Source organism: Oreochromis aureus, linkage group 17, assembly GCF_013358895.1.
Source record: "Oreochromis aureus strain Israel breed Guangdong linkage group 17, ZZ_aureus, whole genome shotgun sequence".
NCBI lineage: Eukaryota > Metazoa > Chordata > Actinopteri > Cichliformes > Cichlidae > Oreochromis > Oreochromis aureus.
This window is the reverse complement of record NC_052958.1, coordinates 34,663,887-34,686,990: the sequence shown is the minus strand read 5'-3', so window position 1 is coordinate 34,686,990 and position 23,104 is coordinate 34,663,887. Positions and strand designations below refer to the sequence as shown.

At 42.7% G+C, this 23,104-nt stretch overlaps 1 protein-coding gene across 2 annotated transcripts in view; it reads right to left on the bottom strand.

Annotated features, from left to right (window-relative positions):
* The window catches only part of raver2 (ribonucleoprotein, PTB-binding 2), a 100,063-nt gene that overhangs the window by 8,762 nt on the left and 68,197 nt on the right, over positions 1-23,104 (bottom strand). For both annotated transcript variants that reach the window (XM_039601120.1, XM_031760226.2), the window contains 11 exons: positions 21,250-21,441; positions 13,583-13,703; positions 9,848-9,930; positions 9,654-9,752; positions 7,958-8,069; positions 6,036-6,394; positions 4,606-4,714; positions 3,981-4,162; positions 3,147-3,257; positions 1,939-2,040; positions 338-556 (listed from right to left, as the gene is read on the bottom strand). In XM_039601120.1, the coding sequence (XP_039457054.1) occupies positions 338-556; positions 1,939-2,040; positions 3,147-3,257; positions 3,981-4,162; positions 4,606-4,714; positions 6,036-6,394; positions 7,958-8,069; positions 9,654-9,752; positions 9,848-9,930; positions 13,583-13,703; positions 21,250-21,441 (1,689 nt within the window). The remainder of the gene's footprint in view (positions 1-337; positions 557-1,938; positions 2,041-3,146; positions 3,258-3,980; positions 4,163-4,605; positions 4,715-6,035; positions 6,395-7,957; positions 8,070-9,653; positions 9,753-9,847; positions 9,931-13,582; positions 13,704-21,249; positions 21,442-23,104) is intronic.

Sequence of the window (23,104 nt, the reverse complement as noted above, 5' to 3'; positions counted from 1 at the left end):
ATTATACTAGCAACAATTGCCCTACTACACATAAAGGCATACAGAAAAGGTTAGCACAATATATCACTTTTCAATTTAACAGGATGAGCAGCAACCCCCTCCTCCCAGATCCCCACTGTCAACAACGAGTGCAGCGCTCTAATATCAGAAGCTGTGGAGGAAACTGGGAAGCACTTAGCTGCAATATGAAATGTTGAATTGTTGTTATTTGGCCCAAGACGAGTGTGTCATGATTTCAAAAGGAAATGAAAAGGAAGGAGAAAAAACCCCTAAAAGAATGGAGACAAAAAAATGTGTTTTGTGTCTCGTACGGGATCATGGATTGTTCTTTACTTACATAGTAATAGGTGTTCCAGTCCGCAGCAGCGGTGTGTGCGTGTGTGACAGGGTTCGGTGCGGCCGCCGATGGGTGCGGCGCCCCGAGGAAGCCGGGCATTAAGGGCAGCGTGCTGTAAGCTGGGAGCACGGCGGCGGCAGGTAGGACGGCCGGGGGAGGAGCCGCGCCATTACTGACCGCGTGCAGGGACACTCCCAGAGGCTTACACACCTCCACCTCCTACAGGAAACACAGAAACAAATGGTAGTAGCTTATTTATTGATACGATTCAAAGGTATACTCAGGACACCAAGGAAAATGGTTTCTGAAGCCGTTTTTTGTTGGCGTGTTAACATTTAGACTGACAGAATCTTATAACGTGAGAAAATAACTGACAAAAGTGTTAAGTGTTTTCATTCATGTTAGCTTTTCTGCCCTCTAGTGTCTGTTATGAGGCATATCAGTGTTTACTACAGGCAGGCTCATTCATACCGGCTTCCTGTCGCAGGGGCTTACTCTCCGGGGCAACCAGGCCAAATCAAAATACTCATGCCGACATGTACACAGCTCAATGTAACGCCTTTGTCAAATGATATGAAGGATTTCTCAGGCAGAGTTATCAAAATTTCCACCCAGAGCGAGCTCAGGAGGCCAGGGTGCAAAGCCAGCTGTGCAATAAGATCTATGACATCATCTTCTAAGAAAACATCTTACATGCAGTCGTGTTTCCATTACGTCAGAGGACATTACTTTTGCCTTACACTTATTCATCCTGGAGCCTTACTCTAACTAATTATTCCTCCAAAAAGCATTTATGATTTACCTCAAAGGGACTTTTAGTCCCCAAAAGGGAGGCGAGACCCGATTCATCACAACGTGAACCTGATCTATGTCCCCCCACGAGTAACGCACATATGCTCACATCCTCCAGCAGCAGCAGCAGCAGATAAGCCTGGATTTGGCTGCTCATTGTGTGTGGAGATGGCTGGCATCAGCTGCTGGGTGCAGAGTGATGCGTTCCCTCTAACAGGGTATCGGTGTCGCCGAGAGGTCAACCTCTCCAAATAAACATGCGGACGAACTTCATGTTAGTGCCAGCACGCGTAGATAGCTTACCCTCTGTCTGCAGGATAGGAAGCTGTTTGGATTTTTCAAGAGCTTCACTTTGTATCTGTGTGTGTGTGTGTGTGTGTGTGTGTGTGTGTGTGTGTGTGTGTGTGTGTGTGTGTGTGTGTGTGTGTGTGTGTGTGTGTGTGTGTGTGTGTGTGTGTGTGTGTGTATGGTCCCGGACAATCTAAATGAGCTTATCTTACGCTAATATGAATTATTTGTATGTTCTAACTAATTTAAGAAGACAAATGACTAACTTGTGTAAAAATGCTTATCCCTGGGACACGCTGGGTTCTTCGGCTTCGCTGATACATGCATGATAACTGAAGTGAACGGATACGGAGGCTGTGTGTGTGTGTGTGTGTGTGTGTGTGCGCGTGTGTGTGCTTGTTCGTGCGTACACTTGTGCACAGGATTTTGTTTTCACTTCTTCTCCAAGCAGCTAGTTGAGGTATAACACCTGGTCAAGGGAGCAATGTGTGTTTCAAAGAGTTTATATTGTGTGTGTTTACCTTGCTGGCGTAGCCCTGATTGGCTGTTGCAGGCTGGGAGTAGTATTGAGTGACTGCCTGCATGTAGGAACTGTAATCTCCATAGGTGGACACAGTTGGAGTCTAGAAAACAAGATTTCACATCCATTGTAGTTTTGTTGTGGTTTTTTTTGCACTGCTCAAAAAATTAAAGGAACACTTTAATTTTTAAAGGAACAAATTAGATCTCATAGGGGAAAAAAATCATGCTGGATATTCATACCGAATTTGGACTGGGTAACATGTTAGGAATAAAAGGATGTTACATTGTTTGATGCAAATGAAAATGTTAAACCTACAGAGGGCTGAATTCAAAACAAACAAAAATTTTTTTTTACAAAGTGGCAGCCAGTACTGCCCCTCCTACGTCGCCTTGTTCTCAAACTTGACCTCTGACCTTGACGTTGAGGTTGACGTCACTGAGACTGGAATTCATCCAAGATTTTAAGTAGATGCACCTATGGTAGCAAATTGAAACTCCTAAGTCGCCCTGTTCTCGAGTTAACACATTCACAGACTTAGGTTGTCCGTGTTAAGGGCCTTGTATAGCCCCGTCTCTGGAATCTCTTTCATGTTCTTGAGACTGTGCGCTGGGAGACACAGAGAAAACCTTCTGGCCATATACCATCCAGGAGAAGTTGGATTACCTGTGCAACCTCTGCAGGGTCCAGCTATCACCTCACGCTAACAGTAGCGACACTGACTCTAGCCAAATACAAAACTAGTGGCAAAAAGTCAGAAATGATGAGGAGGGAAAGACTGTGAGTGACCTCCAGCTGTAAAACCATTCCTGTTTTGAGGGTTGTCTCATTGTTGCCCCTCCAGTGGACCTGTTGTTAATTTCATTAACACTAAAGCAGCTGAAACTGGTTAACAACCCCCTCTGCTACTTTACTGACCAGATCAATATTCAGAGGTTTAACTGACCTGATGCTACACTCTGATTAAAAAGTGTTCCTTTCATTTTATTTTTTTTTAGCTCTGTAGCTCCTTTGTTAGTTGCACAATATTTTAAGTTGCTTGCACAAAGAGCACATTTACAGCAAACTCAAGTGGACAGGACTCTGACGCGAGGATGGAGAAATGAAGGAAATACATTTACATGGAAATACATGGATCATTTCTGGTGAAACAAAAAACAACACTTGGCACAAATCCCACACGGTCACAAACAGGTGTGTGTTTGCCACCTGAGTGTGCTCCTTGCTGTAGTCTGCGGCCGTGCTGTCCTGTGGCGCGGCAGTGCTGTAGCTGTGGGCTTGTGCCGCCTGATAGTGCTGGTACCACTGCTGCATGGCCTCCTACGACACACACACATTACCAAGCATCAGGTGAACAGTGCTTTCTTGTCTTTGCGTGATTGTTTTGTTTTTTTTTTCTTTGCCACCTTTTAATTTTTTTATGCGTCTCCCCCTTTGTCATTCATTAAGTATTGTTCCTGCTCTCCAGCGTTTCGCTCCTCTGTCTTTGTCTTTCCAGACAAATTAAACCGACCGTTTTATTGGTTATCTAATCATGACTCATTTGTTTGGATGAGTAGAGTGTAATTAACATTTCAAATGGGGTTTGGTACTTGCTGCGAGCATCAGATATGTCACCTACTGCTGGAGGAGGAAGAAGCGCAAAAAGAAAGAGAAAGAAAGATGACAAACAAGCAGTAGAAGGGCTTTGGGACTTGTTCTGAGTGGAGTGTTAGGCGTGAGGAGGAGAGCAGGGACAGATGGAGACACGCAGTGCTCACTGCCAAATCCACTCTCATTCTGTCTGTCCAAATATCCATACCCATTCCCATCTCTTCCACCACCCTGCCTCCCCTAGTTACAGCTCAGCCTGTCGCTGCTGCACCCATCCAACCGCGCTTTGTGTATCCATCCATCTACTCAGCAACACATCCATCAATAGCATATTTGAGGCCCAGTAATGCTTGTTCACACTAACTGAATGTACAGACCCCAAAATTCAGCATTCATATTTGTGTAGTGTGTGTGTGTGTGTGCACGTGTGCATGTGTTGTAGGGCAGCACCTGTGTGTATGCTTGGTTGTACTGGCTGTAGTCAGTGGAGGAATCTGTGCTGTATGGGGCAGCGGTCGTAGCTGCTGCACTGTGGGAGTAGGAGCCGGAGCCCTGGGAGACCACAGGAGCGACTGAGCTGTTGTAAACTGCCGAGCTGGGCTGTCCTCCTTGGGCTTTGCTTCCCACTGAGCCTATGGAAGAGTGGACGACAAATGATGTGTTAATAATTATAATGGTGTGGGTTATCACACAAACTGCCCTTTTTTGTAATTTAGTGTATTTTTATAATATTTCCCCACACCTCTACACAATAAGTTAAATACGGAAGAATTAGAGACAATTCAGTTTATAGAGACAATTATAATCTAGAACCTGTTTCATGTTGTTCATGATTGAGATGCTTTTGGACACGTGTCTGATATGAGGTTTCCAACTGATTTTATTTTATTTTAGTGTTTAAAACTGATCTGATTAACAGAGGTGGTAGAATTGATCACCAGCTGACCTGAATTGCTTTTCTTGTATAAAAAAGCTTGACTAATAAATGAGCACAAAATGCTTTTAAGTGCTGCAAAAGCCAGGACGTGAACTCTGGTGCAAAAGCTTTATGGTTGTTGTGCGATCGTGTGCTCACCTTGCAGAACTACTCCTGGCATTACACTTGCCAGGTTTAGGTAAGGATTAGAAGGCAGCCTGACTTCTTTAGGAGGATCGCCCAACAAAGAACTCTGCCCACTGTTTACCTACAGAGAGACAGGTGAATATAAAATGTATTATTCACACTGCCACCAACAGGAACTGCAAATAAAGATCAAGTTTTAGTTTTTAGAGGTGTTTGAAGGCAAGTACAGCTGCTTTCCTTTGCTTCCCATCTTTATTCCAAATATGTATCACATTGTGGATTTAATGAAAAACACTGCGTTACATAAATTCTAAAAAATACTGATTATACAAACTTTACATGAGGCTCTAAAGCTGACTTTTGTGAGCTACTGAAGAGCTAAAGTGGTGGTGGAAACCTGCGAGGATTGTCCTCTCTAGTAATTACACTTTCTCTCTATTAAAGGGACTTCAGAGAAGACAGTACTGGGACTGGAATCGTGTCCCCTAAGAACCTCAGCACTGTGATTATCTCTGTACACAGACTTATAAGAGATAATGATGTTAGTGTAGCCGTGCTGTATTTAATCCTGGCCCAGTCTAGGAGATTTAGTGAGGTGTTTAAAGAAAACAGACAGGTGGGTACAGGTTGCATTACAGGCATTTTCCAAAGGTAAAGTGCTCAAGGGACTGAGGCTGTTTATTCAAAAAGCTCCCTTGGTATTGTGTGTTTTCAGTGAGGTTAAAAGCAGACAACGCTAATCAGGAATAAATACTCCCTCCCCCCAAGAGACAGAGAGACTGCAGGGTAGAAAGAGTTAGGACCATAACAAGCATTTCTAGAGATAAGTTACAGATCGGTTTCACAGAAAATATCAACAACTTGCGTCACAGTTGGAGTTCAAATATTAATTTGTGCAGCAACGTACACATAAATATATAAATTAAAGAATTACACCAATATCTCTAGAAACTTCCACCAAACTTTTGATCAGTTGACAATTATGTAATACTGACAACGAGGGCCAGGTAATGCTGCCTGGTTTGTCAGTCTGTCAAATTACACATTTTGAAACTTTAAGACTGTATATAAATGATGGACGTAGCCACTGGGACATCATCAAATGCTTTGTGAGCATTTTGACTGTCGCCATCTCGTTATTTTTTAAAGCACACTTCCAATTAAGGGGACGATACGGGTAAGCAAGGGCACTGCGAGGTCATAATTTTCAATAGCTCCGCCCTAAAGCATCCCAAAATAAATATCATGTTGTATTAAGTAAGAACTGAAACGGTGTAATGATTAGAACATTTTTTACTTAGATCATACGTCAAATGAGACATACAGGCCCAGTCTAGGTTTACAACTGGACTTCCTTTCAGACTTGGAAGGCCATCTTTTATTTACAGTCTAAGTATTTTGTATTTGCTTCACGCATGCAGTTTTTCGGTCGATGTCCTCACCAGGGGGCAGCCGTCTGAGCCGCTGTGCTGGCCTGTTGTCGTGTAAACTCCTCCAGGGGGTTTAGGCGGAGGCGGGCCAAGGCTTGAGCTACTTATACCCAAGGAATAGCTCTGTCCCTGCTGTTGGGCGCTCACCATCGTCCCTGGAGGAGCTGGCTGCCTGTTGTCACAGGAGGTGGAAGAGGAAGAAGAGGAGGAAGAAGAGGAGGAAGCAGAAGGGGTCGTAGTCACAGAATGGGTGCTGTGGCTAGGTAGGTCTCCTCCTACAGCCCGACCCTGGAGGTACGGCATGACACCTGCTGCTGAAACCACTACTGTGGCATTGTGGGTAGATGCTGGAACTGACTCCTGTCCCAACTCTGTAAGGGGAGATGACAAGAAAGCAAAAAAAAGAAAAAAAAACAGGAGGAAATGAAAGGAGAGGTGAGTGATAACAGAAAGTTGAAATTCAAGAAACAGTAAAGTAAAAACATAGTATACAGAAAAAAAGGAAATAAAGGCACGGTTGGGAAAGATGCCAGATAAACATGCGAAATGGCTTTCACAGATGACCATCAGTGTCTCCTCAGGACACAGACGAATCGCTCAGACGGCTGGAAACTCAGCCTGGCCGTCTTTGCAGAGCCAGCTGTAATATTTGAGAGCAAGTTTCCCGCTCATACATCACTGCTTATCGTGTTTATTTACAGCCTGCCACTTAGCTCTCCACAATCCCAATATTTCACTCACTCCAGGGTTTAATAATACAAATATGTACACATGCAACATAATCCCATACAAATGTACACAGGCCAAAAAAAAAGCACAAACATATAAGTAAAAGATGCACATACACACTAAACGTGAACATACACGCACAGTAGCACTTATTATAAATCCAATATTGCTGTGACAAATGGCCTCCATCGCACAATAAACGAATCCGCTCTAACAAGCCTTGAGCCAACATTCCCCAGCAGACACGCACACCGACAAGAGACACGCACGTTCGTATGCAAAATTGCAAACTCATGCATCCAATCAAAGAGGGACACACTCACAGTGGTGCACATGGGCATGATTGTTTGTTTTTATGCACATAAAAAGTCTACGGTATATCATTTCCATTTAAAACAACACAGCTTTTCTCAGCTGGAAATTTGAATTGTAAATCTGCTGCAGCTTCCTGCGCCGCACTGTAACGTACAGCTGGGCAAAATTCAGCAGTCTTTACAGGGACAAGCCTGACACATGGGTAAGAATTAGGAAAAGGACGGGGGTGAAAACACCCACAAAATTTATGGCTTTCACTTTAACGTGAACAATATTTTTCTGGGACCTTAGAGCCTTCATTATTAACATGTAAAAGAGAACAGATTCTGGATTTGGCAGAGAGAACAGAGCAAAAGGTTACACTGTAAACAGTAAATCATTGATTTTTAGAAAACTGGTACGTGGAAAAATAAAGGTTGTGTTGTAGGAGCGCTACCAAGTTAAAATGTTAATAAGACGCTACTTTCAGCTGCTCCCTGGAACTGACCCAGCGACCTTCACAGACCTTGCCAAGCAAATGTGTAAACTGCTGCACTCTGGAGCCACACAGTTAGTTAAACTATTAATATGTTCCCTCTCAAGAAAAAGACAAAAGTAGTAGAGCAAGACAACCAAAAACAAACACACTAAACTAGGTATTAACCAAAGCCTGAATGCTTCAGTGTGATTTAATTTGTTTGCAGTAATTAAATGAACTCATCTGATCAGAGTGCTTGTTACCCATTTACCTGCTATAAAGGGGTCGCCACAGCGGGTAATTAACATTTTGATTTCTTACACCGGACGCACTTCCTGATGCAACCCCACAGGGATTTGTGTCTACTCTTAAATTGTGGATGTTTAGCTTGTTAGGTAAATGTGTAAACCACTACACAATGGAGCCTGTTTACCTGTAGGAGAGTCTCCCAGGAGGCCTTTCCCCAGCTGCACGAGGCCTGGAGGTCGCAGAGACAAGGCTTTCTGCATGAGCAGTCTGGACGGGTCCCCGAGCAGACTGGAGACCTGATAAAGGGGAAATGAAAGAGGAGAAGGAAGAGCATTACAAAAAAATGGTACAGAAAAGCAAAATCAAAGAAAAATATATAAAAAAAACTAAACTGGAGGAGCATGAGGGAGATGGTTGTTATAAACCAAACAGAATCCACCATAGAGGGCTGTGCTAGGTATACAATGTTGTGTAAAGCAGATCCAGAGCATCCAATCCACAAAAGTTTTAGAATTACCAGGACCTGTGCACAGATTTCTCAGAATATGCAGTCTCATCTTCATAAAAGTCCAAGTGCCAATCTGAAACCTGAAAATGAAGCCAGCGTTGAAGTTCCCAGAACTCTAGTTTCTCCAAGACCGACACCAAGAACGAGTCAAGCCCCATAGACTCCCGAGTTCAAATGCCCAACTTCAGAGATTAAATTAAAATGTCCTCACAAAAAATAAATAAATCAAAATTAATAGTGATACTTGGATGTTCCACAACAATTACAAAGCAATGAAACTAACTCTTGGGACATGGAACTTCACCTCTTTGGTTGGGGAAGAAGCCAAAGCTAACACGTGAGGCTGAGAAATATCAGCTGGATGTAGATGGGCTCACCTCAATGTACAACATGGACTCTCGAGCCTCCTGGACAAGGGCTAGACTTAATGTTCCAAACTGGAGTTGCCCTTGGCAAAAGGAGGTGTGGATAGACTCTTATCTCTTGCAGTCTGACAGATGAAAGCTGTCGATTTACCCGTCAGTCTCCCTACAGGCACGTATGGTCACAAACTCTGGGTAGTGACTGAAAGAATATATACAAGGGGTGCAAATGAGTTTCTGAAAGGTGGGTGGGCTCTCCCGTAGAGATTGGGTGAGGAGTTCGGCCATTCAAGTAGGATGGAGAGCAGAGCCACTACTCCTCTATATCGAAAGGAGCCAGTTGATTTGGCTCAGGCATATGACTTGGATGCCTCCTGGGTGATATATTCTGGGTATATCCTACAGGGAAGAGGCCCTGGGGCAGACCAAAGACATGCTAGAGAGATTATATCTCTGGGCTTGCTTGGAAACACCTCAATGTCCCTCTGGATGAACAATAGGAAATAGGACTGGATTTGACTGCTTAGACTGGAACCTGGACCCAGATAAGCAGTAGAGGATGGACGGATGGATGGACATGCCAATTGAAAGCTTAAAATGGTCCTCCTTGTTAAAGTTATGGGTTGATTAAGTTTTAAAAAATATGTAGAGACAGTATCCAGTATGAACTCCAATCATTCAGCTTAAAAAAAGAAAAAAGATAAAGAAAGAAAAAAAAAACATCAAATACTCCAAACATCAGTACCCATGACATTTAACTTTCACTTCAGCAACACAAAAAAATATGCAAATGAAAACACAGACAGAAACTCATCACCTCAAGGTCTCACTTTAACAAGAAAAGAAGAAGCAATTAGGTTGCATGATTTCGATGTGGTTTCATTTTCCTGTGCATTAAGTGCTGGAGATAAAAACATAAGGGCACATATGCACATGGCCCCAACTATGTTTAACCCTCAGCGCTAGCATATGCAAATCATCACACACAGACACACAAACAGGTGTCTTACACTGCTGATGCGTTTGTCTTTGATGTGTAGAAGCTGTTGCTGTGCCAGCTGCATGTGCAAAAGGTTCTGGAGGACTAGTCCATTTCCAAACATAGCATTCTGCAGGGTAAAAGGAAAGGACATCAGAATACGCGCACACACATACACACACACACACATACTAAACAATTCAGAGATTTAGATGTTACTGTGACCTGGTGTGCTTTTCCCAGTGTGAGCAGGGCTGTAGTGAGTGGAGGTCTGAGGAACGGCAGGCTGGTGTGACGCCCGTATTTTCCTAAAAACATAGTCAAACAACAAAGAGAAACACCAGAGCCTCCATTAGTGATTTGCTTTTTTTAAAGTCTCAACCAAAGTACTAATCAATCATCATCTCAACAGGCACACACAGGCGAAATTACAAGTCAGACAACCGATCCATCAGTCATTTACAACACATTTCAAGCAATCACACAGCTGGCTGTTTTATAACAAGCACCAGTAAAGCAATACTGGGATATTATGCAAGCACAAAGCAAATTACCTCCCACATAACTTTAACTTTTTTTCCCCCCAAACTTAATTTCTATTTTGGTGTTGAAGACAGATTTTAAAAGGAGCTCTAAAAACAAAAAAACAAACAAAAACAGGAAAACGCTCAAATTTCAAACTTCTTCATAACAGTCACTGGCACCGACAGTTTTCTCAAAGACAATAGTAACTGTAGATTTTGCATCTCATTACTAATGTTCACAAATCAGACGGTGAAAAATCCTTCATCAAATACAAAAAAGATGAGAAAATGTACAGTAAGCACATGTTGATGGATTGATGAGGCGCTCGGGAAAACAAAAGAACAACTATGATAATCTTCACCACATTTCACAGATCAGCACAGGCCCCTCACACCAGCATGGCCCCCATTATCAGTACAGACACCATGTCTCCGTATATCAATTTAAAAAAGGACAAAGAACAAACCACAAGACTTCTGGAACAAAGTCTTTTGGGCAGAGGACACCAAAGTGGAGTTGAATGACCCCAATGCACAACAGCATATCAGCACAAAAACCTCACGACAACTGTCAAGCACGGCAGTGGAGGGGTGATGATTTGGGCTCATTTTGCAGGAATATGACCTGGGCACCGTCCAATCTTTCAATTAACTGTAAACTCCTCTATATACCAAAATATTCTAGAGTCAAATGTGAGGCCAATAGATAAGCTTGGCCCAAACCGGCTGCTGCAATGGGACAATGAAGCGCAGCAGCAAATCTGCAGCAGAATGCCTGAAGAGTAAAAACAATCAAGATGTTGTAATGGCCTAACAAATGACAAACAATTAAGCGGGTAAATAAGTGTTAAGATCACCAATAGATATTTCATCTTGAGTACTTTTGCTCTTGTATTTATACATGCAGAGTATATTAGATTAATTACTGTCATACTTCCTGATGATTTAATGTTTATCTTCCACTCATATGGTCTCTTCCTGGCTTTAGAGATTTACTTTTCAGGACTTGAGTCCACTTTCATGCAAATCACTTTTGCAATGCTCTTGGTCTTATTATTTTCTGATTTCCAATCTCCAGTTAATTTGTTGTCCAGTACACTTCTCACAGTAAACACCTCCAAGGCCAGCTCTCGCTGTGAAAGTGACACCCCACTTGATAAGACATCCAGTGAGATAGTTGACTGTATATTTCTGGGCTCCAATAACTCTTCCAAACAGCACAGAGTAATGCATAAACAAGTTTCCTTTTGCTCCCCTTGAGCAATACCTCCTGTAGTTTTCTATACCCTTTTTAAGGGCAACTACGTGTTTGTGAGGAGAGAAATTTGTGCTTTCTTTAATGCATCTTCTTTAAAAATACATCACAAAATCCAGTGCAATCCCAGTTTCTACATTCACCATACTTCCTGTTTGTGATTCATAAAAACAAAATCGATCACACTGATCTGCACCCATACAACAGATGCACGGCCTTACTTCTGCTTCTTTTGTGCATGCGTGATAACACAAGCCTTGGTCATAATAAATGTAAGCGTCAATGCTAATGGTAGCTTCCTCCAGAATAAGTAGAGAAAGTTTAACATTTAATCAAGATCCTAATTTTAGACTTTAATTGTGCATACTCTTCTTTAAGAGAGCTCCCCCACCTCTCTCATTTTCTCTCCTTCCTGTTCTCATTTGTTCCCCTAATGTCACACGATTTCATTTTAATACCTGATTAGCCATTCATCAAATAATGAAGCCACTGCCGAGGTGATTACAGTATATAGGAGGGCCTGGCAGAGGGAGACTCATTCAGCGGAGCTTTGATTGCCAGCCATGCCCTGTAGTCATGATCTAGTTTCTGCCCAGATCCTTATCACCAATTTCATCATTTTATATTTGTCTAAATGTACATATTGACTTGTTGTATAGTGCTTACATTTCTTATCCCACCTCCCAATGTAATGTTTATGCCACAGCTGCCCTTAATTAATAGTATTGCTAATTACCAAAATTACTTTTTATGTTTCTATCATGGTTAATCTGCCAGTATGCACAATAGGCCTGTGACATCGTCCACAATAACACCAGTATAAATTACTGATGTGATATAAAAGTGCCATATGCCAACAACAAGATGAGCAGTTACAAGGTTCAGTTACTATAATTATGCTAAATTTAAGTATTAGCAGTTATTTTATACTTATACTTAAACATTTCCAGGGAAAATACTGCCTAGGCTACTTTTATGCTTACTTTGAAAATGCTCATCAGCTATTTACATTTATAAATGCTGCTAACTGCATGCTTTTTCCAAATTGATAGAAATATTGATACTGCATAACGTTCTTTAAATATTGTGACAAAATGTTGAGCTTAAAAATCACCCACCCATAATGCGGAAGCTCGTTAATTAAAATTTTAATGCTAAAATATCATAATTTTTAAGTTTGATGGTTTTTCAAAGAAGCTGAAAAAATAGTAAACCAACTGCTGAAGTTTCTGAGACCTGAAGCTTTTCCATTCGTGCTTGATGCAGGTTAGGCCCCCATTTTATAATGCGCAGAATATTTTTTTGATGAATGACAGCTGTGGACTTCAAGCAGGCCACTTTATCACCTGGAATCTTTCCCTGTGCAGCCATGCAGGTTCAATGTGAGGCGAATACATCTGGCACCATCTTATAGCATTAAGCAAAAATGTATCCACCAAAAACCTGTTCTAAAGCTGTACATAGTATTTCTGCATTAATAAGGCTTTGACAGATGTACATGTGAACTAATGCACTCGTACACCTCCAAAGATGCAGGCTTTTTCAGATTTGATTGGTCAGGTCAAAGTACAGTTTTCCCCTTCACCTCACCTCAGTCCTTTATAGTTGAGGATGATGTTCATCTGTTTTTTCATTGCAATATAGAGTTTTAACTTTAATTTTCAGATGCCACAACCTGTGTTCAGTCTTCTTGAGCCAATGCTTGGATTTCCAATCCACCATCAGATAATCCACTATCCAGATGTTAGGTGTTTTTTTGGTTTTTTTCCCAGATGTACAACTTTTTCAATGTTGTCACAATCTCAGCTTCTTTTGTAAAGCGTTGCTTGCATGATATTTAAAGAGAAACCACTTAAAAAAATAAAACACCAGTTCTAACTCCTCATATGTTGCCTTTCTTCTGTTTCTCAATTTTTTAAATATATAAAAATGATTTCTTACCATTAAAGTCATTTTTTAATTTCATCATAAAAAGTTTAAAAATTATTTTGGAAAAAGAATTTATAAATTTTGTGACATCCCATCCTGAGGATTTTCCCAGCCACTCGATCTGTCAGGAAATCATCATCGTGCCAACACATTTAACAGGAACACAGAAACAGCCAGAAATATTTTTTTTTTTACATATTTCTGTACAATACTTTAGTTTCACAGTTTTGAAATGTATACTATCCAGCATACCTCCTCTTTTCCCAGTGTGGTACGGTCTCATGAGTATCTGCAGAGCAGCGGGGTTCGTCATACTGGTCAGCAGCTGAGCCAAGTTTGGTTCTGGTAGCAAACCTTTCCTGTTACTCAGAATCTGGAGACAAAACAAAAAACACAAAAAACAAGTGAGTGCAACAACACGTGACTATGTGTGTGCATATGTGTATCTGTGTATGTGTGCAGTACAGTATCTGTTTTGATCTTGTCATTAGGAGCCCCTGATGGCTTAAGTAATCATTACACTAGCTTACATCATCAGGATATGGCTGCAATGTCAGCAGAGGGGAGTCTATCTGGGAGACAAAAGAAAAAAGGCAAGAAAAAATAGAAAAGGACAAAGCTGAGAAACTACAGCAGCAGGAGGGAGAGAAAGGACGGGGGAGAAAAACAAGGACGAGAAAGAGTCTGAAGGAAAAAATGAAAAGTTTTTTAGAGACTTGGGAAGGCCACTTTTATCCACAAGTTTGTATCATATTTGAAAAACAGCTTTTTTCACAGTCTGCTGCTGTGCTGGAACCTGGCTAAAGAATAAATAAAAGAAGCCACATTATGACACATTACATGAGACTGCCGCCTTTCCAGCATCAAATTCTGTGCTGACACAAGATGACAGCTTATAGTGAGATGGCCAATATTTTTTTATTTTTTTTAAAGGTTATCAGAGGGCGTTTCGGTCATTTCAAAAGAAACGGGCACAAAGAAAAATCTTTCTAAAAATGTCTGTCACACATGTAGTGTTTGTGAGCGTCTGCCTTGAACTTAAATACGTCACTTCAAAAGAATATCTGATCAAAGCGCAGCGTTTTAAAATGTAATCCTGCGTCTTGTGCATGGCTTTCACAAATATATACATAACAAATAAGTCTGATGCAAGAATATCATCCTGTTATTGTTTTCATTGAAATTTGTAAAGATGATTAGTAAATCATAGTATCGACAGAAAGTCATAGACCAATAAGGGAGAGGGGGAAGTTTGATATGCAATCGCCTAGATTGCACATAGAAAACTGCACCTGCAAGTCTAAAACGAAAAAAGAAAAAGACGAGACTCCATCTTAGGCCTGTGTTGCCTTTGGTGTTTATCAGTCCTCGAACTACAACAGAGCAGAGTTGTAACAGAGTTATAAGCACCGTTGGCTCACAGCAACAAAGTCCTAGGTGGCCTGTGCCTGTTTTCTTCCAGGAGTTCTGGTTTCTTCCGCCCTCATGCCAAGTTAATTCTCCTGTCAGTGTGAACTTCCACCAAGGCTTACAGCTGGAACTTGTCCTCCAGCCCTGCACACTGCTCCTGATACTTAGAATGTGTAAAATGCAGAGAGCAAATTTCTCTACAATGACAAACTGACCCCATCACTGACTGCTGTGGAATTCATTTGTTTAAAGTGCAACAGCTCTGCTTTTCCTAATGTTCTGTCATATGTACAATGGTGGATGTTCAACAGAGGCACATGGTTCCACCTGTGAGCACAGAAGCCCCACCCACCAGCTGTTTAGGCCTTCTGTTTAGAAGGAGCAACCAATCAGGAAAAAAGTGGGCAGGCTTAAATCAGCTTAGAGGCGCTGCACCAAAGATTTACGAGGTCTATTGTGCATTACTCAGGTTTTTGATCTTTACCATTTTCTTTCATATATATATATATATATATATACACACAACAACACACCCAGCACGCCCCTGCGGGCGGTTTATCCTTCAAGCTCGGGTCCTCTACCAGAGGCCTGGGAGCTTGAGGGTCCTGCGCAGTATCTTAGCTGTTCCCAGGACTGCGCTCTTCTGGACAGAGATCTCCGATGTTGTTCCCGGGATCTGCTGGAGCCACTCGCCTAGCTTGGGAGTCACCGCACCTAGTGCTCCGATTACCACGGGGACCACCGTCACCTTCATCCTCCACATCCTCTCGAGCTCTTCTCTGAGCCCTTGGTATTTCTCCAGCTTCTCGTGTTCCTTCTTCCTGATATTGCTGTCATTCGAACCGCTACATCGATCACTACGGCCGTCTTCTTCTGTTTGTCTACCACCACTATGTCCGGTTGGTTAGCCACCACCATTTTGTCCGTCTGCATCTGGAAGTCCCACAGGATCTTAGCTCGGTCATTCTCCACCACCCTTGGGGGCATCTCCCATTTTGACCTCGGGACTTCCAGGTTATACTCGCACAGATGTTCCTGTACACTATGCCGGCCACTTGGTTATGGCGCCCATGTATGCCTTGCCTGCTAGCATCTTGCACCCTGCTGTTATGTGCTGGATTGTCTCTGGGGCATCTTTACACAGCCTGCACCTGGGGTCTTGCCTGGTGTGATAGACCCCAGCCTCTATGGATCTTGTACTCAGAGCTTGTTCTTGTGCTGCCATGATTAGTGCCTCTGTGCTGTCTTTCAGTCCAGCTTTGTCCAGCCACTGGTAGGATTTCTGGATATCAGCCACCTCCTCTATCTGCCGGTGGTACATACCGTGCAGGGGCCTGTCCTTCCATGATGGTTCCTCGCCTTCCTCCTCTTTCTTGGGTTTCTGCTGCCTGAGGTATTCACTGAGCACGCTGTCAGTTGGGGCCATCTTCGTGATGTATTCGTGGATGTTTCTTGTCTCATCCTGGACTGTGGTGCTGACACTCACCAGTCCCCGGCCCCTTCCTTCCGCTTAGCATACAGCCTCAGGGTGCTGGACTTGGGGTGAAACCCTCCATGCATGGTAAGGAGCTTTCCTGTCTTTATGTCAGTGGCTTCTATCTCCTCCTTTGGCCAGCCTATTACCCCAGCAGGGTACCTGATCACGGGCAGGGCGTGGGTGTTGATGGCCCGGATCTTGTTCTTACCGCTCAGCTGACTCCTCAGGACTTGCCTGACCCTCTGCAGGTACTTGGTGGTTGCAGCTTTCCTAGCGCCCTCTTCATGGTTCCCATTCGCTTGCGGGATCCCCAGGTACTTGTAACTGTCCTCTATGTCTGCAATGTTGCCTTCTGGTAGTTCAATCCCTCAGTTCTGACTACCTTCCCTCTTTTTGTTACCATCCGACTACACTTCTCCAGTCCGAATGACATTCCAATGTCATAGCTGTATAGCCTGGTAGTGTGTATCAGTGAATCGATGTCTCGTTCACTCTTGGCATATATATATATATATATATATATATATATATATATATATATATATATATATATCCATCCATCCATCCATCCACTTCCGCTTATCCTTTTCAGGGTCGCGGGGCGCTGGAGCCTATCCCAGCTGTCATAGGGCGAGAGGCGGGTACGCCCTGGACAGGTCGCCAGTCTGTCGCAGGGCTAACACACAGGGACAGACAACCATTCGCACTCACATTCACTCATTATTTACACCTAGTGGCAATTTGGATTATCCAATTAACCTATCCCCACAAGCTGCATGTCTTTGGACGGTGGGAGGAAGCCGGAGTACCGGAGAGAACCCACGCAAACACGGGAGAACATGCAAACTCCACACAGAAAGACCCCGGCCTGATGGTGGAATTGAACTCAGGACCTTCTTGCTGTGCGGCAACAGTGCTAACCACCGTGCCACTGTGCTGCACGTGCTGCTGTATACACATATATATATATACATACACAACATTATGTTTAATTAAAGCTGCCCTTACCTCACACACAACACTTCTCAGAGTCGTGTTAAACTCTTGTTTTCTTTCCCATTACCAATAAAGCTTCTATTTCATTTGACATTAAGCTGAATTTCCTGGATCTGAACAGTTCTCTGCTGACTTGCGTTTAATCAAAGGAGCTACTGTAAGGCACATTACCCCAAATAAGAATTCAATTACTCATTATGCTGAGGAAATTTCATTCAACAGACAAAATGAAATCCTATTGAATTAGACTGCATCAAATCGAATGGAGCTGCCCGTGCTCTGGTAGATCCTCCTCAGCACTGACAGTGTGGTGGCGGTACGCGCTGGCTGCCCTACAGACACGGCTATTTAAAACAACATTAGCAAGGACGGTGATGTTTCCTCCTCGCCTGCCCCTGAGCTACAGCGTGACTTGAGCACAAGTCAACCTTGTTTCCTCCCTGTCACATCCCGGAGCCGAGAGCTTTACTGACGGGGATGGGCTGCGTTTGACTCCGTCCTGTCAGCAAGTAAGGAAGAAGAGAGTCTAGTGCGCACGTACAGTATTTGAGTGTTCCGGTGAGGAAAACTATTGTTTGTGTGTGCATGCATCTGTGTGTGTGTGTGTGTGTGTGTGTGTGTTGAACAAGGCCAGTCATAGCTGACAGCGTCTTTCAAGGGAAGAGAAGGAGGAGGAGAGCTCTCTCATTTCTTTTCTTTCTGCTGGAGAAAATGTCAGCATGCATCAGTCTGTTTGGCTACTGGCACAAAATCCAGCCACACACCCACACACTATAACGCACACACAGACATGCCAGGGAGGTAAGGAAGCCGCGAAGAAGGGAAGGCGAGAAGTATCGTGTAAGGGAAAAAAAGGACGAAGGGAGAAGAAAGGAGGGAGGGAGGAGGCCATCTGGTCCTCAGCGTTCACACTCACTCACACTCGCATCACACTAACTGAAGAAATGAGAGAATCGCCTCAGAGAACTGTAGACAGGAGCAGGTCTTGAGCTCTTTCTGAAGATCTGATGTTGCTTTTACCAGCTGCTCACATTCACAGCTATAATGCTGAAGGGGCCTCAGGGCACTAATGTAACCTCACAGTCCTCGCAGGATCTCTTTCTGTCTTACCTCTTTCTTCTTCCCCTTTTTCTGGTCTCCTACTCAAATCACCCCCTCCCCTTTTTTGGTTTCTTTTACCAATTGCATGTCTTCCTTCCTCCTCACATCTCCCCTGCTAATTTATTCAAAAACACATTTTCTCTGTCTTTCCATCCTCCTCATTGCAGTTCAGACCGTTACTGCGGCTGTTACTGCGTAGCTTTTCAACCTGTAATTTCCAGCCCATCCGTCACGGCTATAACCTCTTTACGTGCATCTGATAATTCACGCTCTGCAACAGCTGTGATGCCATCAGAGAAAGAGAGACTACAGCTTTTAGCTAAAGTGGAAATTTAGCACTTATAACAGCTCGATAAGGGCGATCCAAAGTATAGAGGACACCTGTGGAGAGTTTGTTGTTGCACATCAAAGTTGCAAATAAATATTAATATCATTCAGAGACATAAAAAGATCAAAAGATGAAATCTTGATGGAATCTTGAATTACATAAAATATATTCATGAAAACCTACGTGACATACTTTGAACTTCAAATACTGTAAATTGAAAAATCTTTAAGATGCAATTTCCCGATGAGCGCTCTTTTACTTCTTGCCCCATCATTCCTGTATTTTAAAACATGATTACGGTTCCTCTGAGAACACTGATGAAAGCCCTGAAAACTCATCTCTCTTCATCAAAGTGGCATATGTAGATGTTCAGCCTATGACAATGATCCCTCCAGGTCTTCAGCATGAGCTGCCATTAGTAGGTGCAAATCTGTGAAAATTGCTCCCCACCTCCAGCTCCACCAACGCATCCAACGCCCACCCGCAGCATAGGCGGTAGCTGCTCACCTTCGACTCAAACACCAAACCTTCTACACAAATGTAGGTTTGATGTATTCTGATAACAATAATTATTCTCAAACCTGATTTTGAAGGAAAAGACAAAGAGAGAACCACCCACAAGCTGACATATGAGGTAGTGATGTGTTTCATTTATCACTCTCTACTACACAGGAAACATATGAACAGGTATAAAATATTATGTGTTCGTCTTAATGACATTATAAATAATAATTATGTGTTGCTAATGTTGGATAATCCTTGCTCTTGATTGGACGCAAGCAGGATACTAACCTGGCTGAGGTTTGTTACAAGGAAACTCTCTGAATCAAGTGATTCTGACGCAGTCATTGCTGCCCTTCATGTGAGAAACAGTCAGTCACGGTGGTGACTGCTTAGTTCATTCATGATATGTCTACTAGCATGAAATAAACACCATCTGGACCGGTCTTTAAGTAGCCATTAACCGCTTCCTTTCTCTGTCCCTAGATTCCTTCCATACCCACATACACACAAACCTGTCAGGACTCAGTAGCTGTAGTAAATCGAGGTACCCACAGGGATTAGCAGGAACTCCTCCTTTTGGGAACTCTCACTTCTCACTTACTCTCACTCGCTGTATTTACATGCCGTGTGCGGGTTCGCTGGGGTGCATCTGTTTGAATGGGTGCACGAATGAGTGTCATAGTGTGTCACTAGCTTGTGGTTTGGTTTATTTCAGGCTGCGGGAGACAGCGGAGGAGCCCAATCAGTCTATAGGACTATAATTAACATGTCAGTGCCTCTCTGCTACCACAGCTCTGTGTAGGAGGGGTATCACAGCTACAAAGACCTTCTCGGCTGGAGGGTGTTCGTGCATGTGCGCCACGTCAAACCTCTGTGTTTCTCAGCAGCGGATGTGCAAGAACCACCGGGCACTGGCATCACAATTAGATGGAAAAGTAGCTGTGAGCATATCCGCTCTTTTTTTGTTGTTTAGCTCAGTTTTTTCCATGAGAAGTCCAGTGTTGTAGCATGTGGTCCTCCACGTATGAGGGAATGATACAAAAATATTTTGAGATAACGCTTTCAATTTTGAAAGTAATATTAGGGTTTATGATAGGAAATAGCAAAGGGAATGTTTCAATTCATTTACAGATTTTTAGGGGGTGCGGTAAGCTGATGATGGTCCAAATACAGTCATTAATGCCAAGCAACATGAATATTGATTCCTGGATGTCTTGAATCAGCTTCAGCAGCTAGGATTTTTGCTACTGCCGGACTTGAGCTGCGGCTTGTAGCTAAAAAGAGAGATGAGAGTAAAATCAGCGAATCAGATGATGAAATTCAAATGCATCGCACCTCACTGGTCCACCTGTGTCAGCTAAGTGGCGGTTAGTTGCCATGGTGACAACATGTTGTGTAACTGTAACCAAGTGTCAAATAGTGATTTGAACTGTGTTTGGCACTTCTCTTTCAAAACAGCTTGTAACTCCACCTGGTTTAAAATCCCAGAGAGCCCTGATAACTTGCTCTATACAGTAAAAAGAAAAAACTTTTTTCCCTTTAATTTGGTGATAAAACCATGCCCGTAGATTAATAATTGTGGGCTCAGCAGCAGGTTAGAGATGAAAACATGTCAGAGAAATTTTCCAGCTTCTGTAGGTTAATTTGTTCACTTTAGCTCTGCACACTTCAAATGGCGTGAAAAAAACGAAAGCTCACATTTTGCAAATCAGCCGGTCTTTTTGGTGTTTAAATTGTGTTTTTATGTGGGAGCAGTTGGGTGAAAACCTTTGAACATTTTTTATGTGGAAGATGTAACTGTGAAAATCACTGACATACCCACACTAAATATAATTGTGATTCATCTCTCATCGATTCTTCAAGTCTGTAATAAGTACAGTATGGCTGGGGTTTAGTCTAAATAACACTTTGGGCAGTTATACTTACATTAAAACTGGTGGCTAGTGAACTGTTATGATTGCTACTAAACCAATGCTGGCGCTAATATTAGCCTCTTCTTGCGTTAACAGAAGGCGACATTAAATCCCGTGTACTGCCGTCTGCGCTCTCTTCAGTACACTCTGTGATGCGTCTGTGATGTTGCTTTCTCCGTAACATACTCACCATACCCTGGGCTGCAATGAGTGCAGCCAAGGTGCTTCTCCCTGAGGTGCCGGGGGTACAGAGTGACAGACGGACCTCCTGTCCTCCCACCAGGGTTCGGTCCATCTCTATCAGCACAGCTTCTGCCTGCTCGGCGCTCTCATATTCCACCACGCCAAACCCTCGCACTGGACTTCCCTCATCCTGAGCAAGCTGGAAGAAACACACGCATAAAAAGACAAAGCATTTATTCACAAAGTCATTCTTTCTGATTTTTTTTCTGTGGCTGGGCTCTAATGTGAAAAATTATTTGAATCTTGTTTGGTTCTTCATCTAAATTCCTAGTTGGCCGGGGGACCGGCAACGTCAAGACATTGGTATTGATCGAATCCCACAAATTGTGTAAACATGATGAATTGAGCTAATTTGTGCTTAAGGAGATCCAAAAAATCACTATTGACACTTGTAAATGTGGAGCACAAACTCCAAAAATGAAAAGAAAAAAAAAGAAAAAGAAAACAACTTGTATCTCATATTTTATTTTAGCTTTAATTTTTACATGTCTTACTGGGGCAGAGTAGTCTTCTTATGCTTCCACTTATTACCAGGATTGCATTCATGCCATTATCAGATTTATGCCTGATAATGGCATGCCTTTTGCAGATGCTCACCTGCTGAAGTGTCTGATTAAAAGCAGGCGCACTCCTGTCATCTGTTTGTTGTTCCTGTTAGTTCACAGGAATGCTCCAAATCTACTTAACAGGCTTTCACTGATATACAGTATACCTTTCCACTTCCAGGCATGCCACATTAGCTGTAAGATGTTAGAACTGTCTGCTCACTGGTTGGTTCATAAAACATATGGAATAACCTGTCCTGGTTAAATGCACACAGCGGGCTGGAGCGAGTTCCTTCAGGAGAAAGCGGGTCGAGTGATATAAGGGAGAAATGCCACCGGTAGCAAGAGCAATAGTCCAGCATAAAATCCAACATCAACTTCTGAAAACGATCTAAGTTCTGACACTACAAACTAACGTCACCAGCACTTCAGACTTCAGCAATTATCTGTAGGAATAAAAAATTAATACGCCACCACTGCAGCATTATCGCCAAGAGCTGTTTAATGAAGTAAATGTGTTTTAAAGTGGATTTTTTTTCTTCAGTACGCAAAAGGAAATTTACTGACTTCTTATCAGCCAGTATCAGCTGCTTACTGCTTGATAGGTGTGCACCTCCCCCCTCACCAGAGACCTAAAAATACTTGCATTTACTATCTTTTAATAAATCATCGGGACAAACAAAGGAGGTCAGACACGTTTTTATATCTGCACTTTCTCGGCACCATCTAGGAATAGCAATATCATTCATCTAGAAGACTGATTGGCAAAACACAATCTTCTCCAGTGGCAGTTATCTGTGCAGCCCAAGCTACCGTCGTGATGCACTTTGACTAAGAAAATGAGACGCCAGCATGAGGCTGCAAAGACAGCGACGAGTTATCCGAATCCTAATCCGCCCAGTGTTTTCAGAGAGTTTTAGACTAACAAATGCACAAATCAAATGCGACTTTAAACAAGAACTCATGCATGCATGTGTGTGTGTGTGTGTGTGTTTTTTTCTGTGCATGCCTGACAGACAGTGAAGTGACAGATAACAGTGGAGTGGAGGTAGAAGTGTTTCCCTCAGCTTCTTTTGTCAAAAAGGATAGATAAAGAAATGACATGATGTAAAAGATGCATCCTTTTGCTCTTGCTACACCGCTCCAGGGACGTGCACATAGACAGAGATACACACAAACACAACCTAACGTGTGTGTCTGTGGAAAAGACAGCTCCAAACTACAATAATCTCCTACTTAGGAGCTGGATCGAATAAT